The 6,851-nt window shown below is 41.2% G+C and overlaps 1 protein-coding gene across 10 annotated transcripts in view; it reads left to right on the top strand.

Moving 5' to 3' along the window:
- The first annotated feature begins 4,291 nt into the window (after positions 1–4,291).
- KALRN (kalirin RhoGEF kinase) overlaps positions 4,292–6,851 on the top strand; it is a 492,139-nt gene continuing 489,579 nt past the window's right edge. For 3 of the 10 annotated variants that reach the window (XM_083404304.1, XM_083404303.1, XM_083404302.1), the window contains exon 1: positions 4,312–4,591. In XM_083404304.1, the coding sequence (XP_083260430.1) occupies positions 4,588–4,591 (4 nt within the window). In that variant the 5' untranslated portion in view covers positions 4,312–4,587. Of the gene's footprint in view, positions 4,592–6,851 lie in introns of all 10 variants that reach the window. The other 7 variants (XM_083404284.1, XM_083404306.1, XM_083404305.1 and 4 more) reach the window with 4 other exon arrangements.

The following is a 6,851-nucleotide window of genomic DNA, read 5'->3' as shown; positions in this document are numbered from 1 at the left end:
ATAGGACTCAGCACAATGGGCCAGATGCTGTTGTGTGCAGCACAGTATGGAATGGAGAAGGTGGTGTGGAACACAGGGAAAGTGCCTCTGTATTGAAGAACAGGCTGCAATACCCCAGGGGGGTGGATTTTCCAGTATGCAGGGAGGGTAAACTTATTGAACTCCACATATGATAAGGGCATGGAGAGATGATGTACTGAGCATCTTTAAAGAAAAACACCTCAATTCTAAGGCCATGTATACTTAAACATGCAGACTGGAGCATCATACCTGCAAGGGTCATTAGGGGGCTGCCAACCGCTATGGTTCTTTGTCAACTGTATGTACACTTGAGGAGAATTGGGGCATCCCTCTGCAGAATGTGTGAAAAATTATTCCATCTAATATCCCATATTCATTTGCGACCTCCAAAGACTACAGAAAGCGGGGGAAATGTCGTGGTGGGCAGTTTTATTCTAAACATGTCTAAATCCTCTCCTAGTGGAGAGGAGGAAGAGGTATTAATTTCAAGCACTTTGCATATATTAACTCAGTGCTTGCAGCAGTCCTGTGAGGTAGTCCATGGCAGATGTAGGACTGAGACAACAGTGGGTTATCAAAACATAGGTGCTTTGGTCCTTATCATTTTTTTCCTGATGCAACAACACACAGACAGGCAGGTCATATTAGAGGCCTTGATTTTGGAAGTTAAAGTAAATAATTGTTTAAATTTATTAGTCCTTGGAATAGAAAACAAACAAATATTGCTGATTTAATAATGACATATAATATAATAAAAACACATGTATGCTTTCCCCATGTTATAAAACCATTTGGTCCGGCTGTAACAAAAATGTATAATAAATGAGGCAAACTTGCAGGAATTTATTGCAGACACAAGCCCCTTTCATCAGTCCCTTCTACCTGTACAGCTAATATGTATAAGAGGACAAGACCATGCCCACTGCCCCCTGTTCCACATGAAAAACTTAAAACACCTCCTATGTATGTTCACCTGTAAGCGCAAAAGGGCCCCTTCTGAGGCCTTAACTGTCCTTGCAGAGATCTCGAAGTGGGGCTGGTGGCATATGGCGATGTTGAGATCTGTGTGGAACACAATTCCATTCTTTCCTGCATGTTATTTATGGAGGGGAAGGTCTGAAAAGGCCTAGTGTGACTTCAAATTCCTAGATGCTGCATTCCTAGCAAGCTTGTGGTGTTGTAGTTAACTGCAGGTTATGCCAATATAAGGTAATGTCAGTAGTAGGTACACTGTAACTATATTGTTATGCCACCACACTTTCCCAAGCAGTGAGAAGTTCCAGGGGTACAACAACTATCTGGATTTTGTTTCCTTTGGAAGGAGATCTCTGGAGGTTTGTGGCATAGTGATACAGCCAGATAATTTTAGCCTTTTGGACTAAAGGTCTTATGGGGAGCCAGCCACCTTCCTTAAAATGGTAATACCACACTTCAAAATGTGGTAAGCCAGCCCTGCTACATTAAGTGCTCCTCCTGCTCTTTCTGATGAGGAGGGCCCTAAAGTCCTACCCTGACAGCACCACTGTATGGCGTTTTGTAATGTTTGAATTCACAAATATACAGATTGAGTATAGGTGGAGCGATGCTTAACACTTCAACAAGCAGCATATCCACTGTCCCACATCGGCTCTCCAGAAAGCCAGTCCCTCAAAGGGCAGGAAGAGAGCAAACTCTGGAAAGTGCCTCTCTCTCAAGATTCCTAACACCTCTGACTTGGGAATGGGAGTAGGGATCAGCTGTGAGGTTCAGTTACTTATAAGCTCCTTGCAGTTGCTTTCATGTTTTAGACTCTGGTTGGAAGTATGGCTAGGGGGACTATTACAATTCGCTCCTGCACACCAGCATTTATTTACTCCTGCACTTCTGTATACGATAGATGTCCATTTCTTTCTCTGTGTCACTCTAATTGCTCACTAAAAAGTTTCCAGTGGTGAAAGAACTATGAAATATGACCTATAATGGGTAGCTGGAGGGAGATGCTCTTGGGTTCTGAACAAATGGATAAAAGGAGAAAGGGCCAAGAGACATGGACCAAGCCCTGTGTGTGGAGGAGAGGGTCCTGGGATAGAGGCTGAATCAGATGCCTGTGAAGAGCAGAGAAAGTGGTGCATTAGCTACCTTATCATAGTTCAGAGACCAGTACCACTCTCCTGGTCAACTCCACCTGATATAGAGAAGACATCATCCTAGAGAAGGTGGTTAATGAACTTAGAGCTTCTAGGAACAGCAGGATTCTGAGATTCCAGGCAAATCTCATAGGCTACGTCTACAAAGAATTCCCTTTTGGGTCTGATTTTTGTATAAGGGTAAGTCACCCAGCATGGGGGCAGTACTGGTCCTTACCCTGAGTTCAAGAAGCAGTTTCAAGGAAAAATGTGAGGGAACAGCTCTGGGCAGACAAGTGAGGGGGGGAAAGGCAACACTCTGGGAACAACCTTGTGCTTGATAATAAGCTGCAGATCAAACCCTGGTCCCATGTAGAGTTTGGGATGAATACTGTGGGTTTTGAGGCCACCCTTACACTACCATTTCCACAACTCCTGCCATCTAGCACAATACAAGAGTTCTCTGCCAACTGATCCTGGAGAAAAAACTGTTCTCCAACATCTCATTTCTGTGCTTAGCATGAAAGCAAACTTGCTTCTTAATTCCATGGTGGTCTGACTTCTTCTCTGTGCTAATGTCCTGCTTTGCATAAATTACTTTTCAGGATACACTGCTTCATTCACTGTGTTTTACAGGCTACTATCCAGTTCTTTTTCCTGCATCATGGTTTTCAATGCCAACATGATAAGCTGCAAAAGACTTGCCCTTCTATATTTTCTTTTAAGCAAACAGTTATTTCTTCTTTTCCAGTCCCATTCCTTACCATGTAGCCACCTGGCCCCATGGCTCCCAAAAGAACTATAGTGAGTAACCCAACTATCAATTAATTCAACAAACTCCAATGTAAGATTTTATCTTAGCTTGCTTTAAATTGATTTCCCCAGCGTGGCTAACTCTAAGGAGAGTCTCTATAGCTAATTTGCATAAAGAGAAGTATAAATCTGTGGCTGTTGTCTCTAAAGAGGTTCCTCAAAGTACAAGCCCCACAAATGCCAGAGTTTCCAACCTCCATAGAATAAACCAACCAGGCAAGTAGTGATTTCAGTTTAAATCAGAAACACACATGGTTTCAATTCGGAAGACTAACCTTGAAGAATGATATATACCCTATGCTATCACAAAACAGCACACACAACTTTTCCACCCATAGGTAACAAAAGGTGTAATATTTTTTCACCAGAGGCAAATTTTACAACATTTATTTACAGATCCAATGACAGTCCAAGTATCTGTTTGATTTGATTCCTATCAAGCTAGTTTCATTGACCCATAGATGCATGTAGGTTATGCCACCTAAGGTTATATCTGTATCAGTACAACTCCTACTGTAACATATAAATATGTCAGGCTGATATAAAATATAGATCTGTGCACAACACTCAGCCAGTTCATTCATTGCTAAGGTGAACTAGCAAGTCCCTAATTCATAGCTTTAACACGAACGGTAAAAGAACCTTCTCTAGAGGAAGTGCACTAGGCTCTAACTTTTTGTCGGCTTGCTAGTTACCGAGATAGGCCTTTCAGAAGCACATTGAAGGAAGAGCATCACATAGCATGGCCAGAGAAGCAGATGGTTCACAGGACTGTTTGTTAAATTGCGCACATGTGCAGCAAGAACTATCTTGCACACTGTGTAATGAAACTGCCACCCACTACCCTCTTCCTATAAAAGGTGAAGAAGTCCATGTACTCACTGTGTGCCAAAGGAGGAAATTACTGAAAAGGTGAAAGATGTCCCAGTTACAGAATTCAGCAGATCTGTGCTACCTCAGAATCTGATCCCTTTTTACAAAGCACTTGGCCCATTATATGGGTGTCAGCGCTACTTGTTTAAGTGTCAGTGAACTTACACAGAGAAACATTCTCAAAGAGGGGGCCACCCCAAACACCAGGAAAAACACAGCAGGCAAACCTGTTAATGTGCAGCAATTATTTATAAGTAATTCTTCTGGTCTTTGGGGAATGCATGGTGGTTTCCTTCTGGCTGGGATGGTAAATTATTGCTTCTAGACTTTTATGAATTTAATAAATAATAATGCATATTTACACTAGAGGGAGCAATAGCATCGTCACTTACTTATTGCTGCTTAGCTACAAGTCAGTTGCATGGCAACCTTGCAAAGTGGGGGATATATAAAAGAACAATCCAGATTAAATGGTTTGGTCTTTTATGTTGTAAAGTTACCCTAATGATTTATATTAACTATTAGTAGAGCATATTGTTGAATACAAAGCTGAATGTGCTTTCTACGGAGTACAGTCTTGGCAAACGCTTCTTGATTGGCTGCTCAGAAGATTCTCTCTCCTCCTCCCCACCTCTGTAAAGAATTTCTACAAGGGCATTTTGAGTTGTTTTGTGCCCCCCCCCCCTCGGAATGATTGCAAAGTGGATGTGGTTCAGGAAACCAACCATTAATGGCAGAGATTTTTAAAGACTGAAGCTGATGAAAATATCAGAGGATGGGTAAGTCAACTTGATCTTTATTTGGGAATGGAGGAAGACTTTGCCCCACATGCTAAGTTCCTGTAGGTAGTCTCTTCCTTAAGACTGCAATCGTAACCCCATTTACCTGAGAGTAATACCCACTGAATTCAATCAGACTTACTTCTGAGTGGACATGGTGAGAGGATTGCACTGTGAGATAGTTTCTCCTGCTTAACCTCTGTGCTGCATTTTTAAAGTTTCCTCATACAGAGTGACCATATACCAAAGGGGATTTGACTGCCATATATTTCATAGTTATATAGAAGCTGGATTCTTGACGGGTGCCACTTATCTTGCAGAGGTGAGAAGAGCCACAGCTGCTGATACTCTCCTTTTGCCTGATGATTAAAATATAGGAACCTCTTTTTCCACCTTGGCATCTTATCTTCATAGCAGCTCACTGTCCAACGGCCACAGACTCTTAAAGTCTGTTTCTCTGGCACATTTTGGAATCTTTAAAACTTCAGCTATGATGAGTGTTAGAAAATGCTTTAATGTGTTGTAAAGGACCATCTTTCAGAATATCCTAATCTAAACAGAATATCCTAGCTTTAAAAAAAATGAGCCTGAGGGATAGTTTCTGAGGGCCTGTTACATAGAAACATAAGCTGTTTTATATTCTACCAGATCTGATTATTTGTTCATCACTAGCCCAGTTTTGTCTACTGTGGGTGGCGGAAGTCTGTCACATCACCTGCCACCTAGTTATTTTTTTAATTGGAGGAACTGCCAGGGATTGAATGCAGGACCTTCTGCTAGCAAAGCAGATAGTCTCTTATTGAGCTACAGCCCCTTTGTCCACTGGGCAGTGAGTTGATAAGTGATAAAGTGACCAGACTCTTAACAGTGCAGTCCTGTGCAGGTCTACTCGAAAGTAAGCTCCATTGCACTTCATGGTATTTTCTCCCATGTAAGTCAAAATAAGAAGGAAATAACCCTCAGTTATGTGGTCAAACCTGCTAATCTGGCCAGCCATTCGTATAATTTTAGTGGATAATTAACACACACTCAAAACAACCTTTTTATTTTTAAAAAAGTAGCATTGGCTTTTACAAAGTAATCATTTTTACTACTGTACATTAACACTTGGCAAACTGATGAGCATCTACAAATAATGGTAAAAATTGCTTAGGCAGGTGTTTAATTGGAAGTTGCATGGGTAATGTTTCATATCAGGTAGTTTTAGTCCTAGAATCCACCTGGGCCTTACTAATTTAATCAAGTTACATAAAAAGATGTATAAACTAGCTGTAGTTCTCTGCCTCACGGCATTGCCCTTTTTCCGAGTGCTGAACAGGCTGTTCATCTGATTGTAAGATTGCTGCGTTCAAACCTGAATAACGTTCTTATAACTTTAAATCTCCCAAGGCAGCCATGACTTCTGCTGCCTGTTCCCATCCTATATCATTTTCCCCTTCCCCCTACCTCCTTTGAAGCGCACCTGGAGTCAGATCGGGTGAAGGGATTGAGATGATAGGACTGATGAAGGACTGGGGTGGGAGAAGCCACAGCTGCCTTGTCTCCCAGTGTACCAAGAGATTTTGAGGTAAATCTCATTGAGGTAAATGAGCTTTCACTTGGTTGTAGCCTGGCAGCTCAACCTAACTGAAAGAATATTTTTAGAGAACATGGCAAATTCAAATTATATATATATATAAATAACACACACACACACACACACACACACACACACACACACTGCTAGAGAGTATTTAGCAAGGTAAGTTCTTCTTTTGCTCAAAAAGGTGTTTTGGACCCTAGTAACTTGCTTGAAGCTTCACATTTACTAATTTGGCAATCAAGTTATAATGTCCTCATGCTGAATAGCTCTTATCCAATGAGCATATGTTCCTGGTCATGTTCAGCCAGATTTCTGCTTTTCTTTCAGATTTGTTGTCATTGGAGCCAAAAGCCACATTCCAAGTTATTAGGTATATCCTGTGAAGATCTTGTGCTGTTTAGATTCTGTTGGAAGGTGTTCTTCATTTGCACAGCAATGAATTAATTGGCTCTAATTACTGAAGTAGCAGTCCCTGACCAAAGCTGATTACATCATGAAGGCTGTTTTTGTCTTGAATGATTTAACAAATTAATCATACAGGCAGAAATTCAACTGGTCCTGCTTTCCCCCAGCATGGAGATGCAATGATAGGGAAAGCTGTACCTATTAACCATCTACAGTATTCTTCCAATTCATTTTTAAGTGGAGTGCATTGCAATAATCTAAATGAGAAGTTCC

This window comes from Podarcis tiliguerta, assembly GCF_965153285.1.
Source record: "Podarcis tiliguerta genome assembly, chromosome: 1".
Lineage (NCBI taxonomy): Eukaryota > Metazoa > Chordata > Lepidosauria > Squamata > Lacertidae > Podarcis > Podarcis tiliguerta.
Note: the sequence above shows the minus strand (reverse complement) of the source record. Positions and strands in the feature narration are given on the sequence as shown.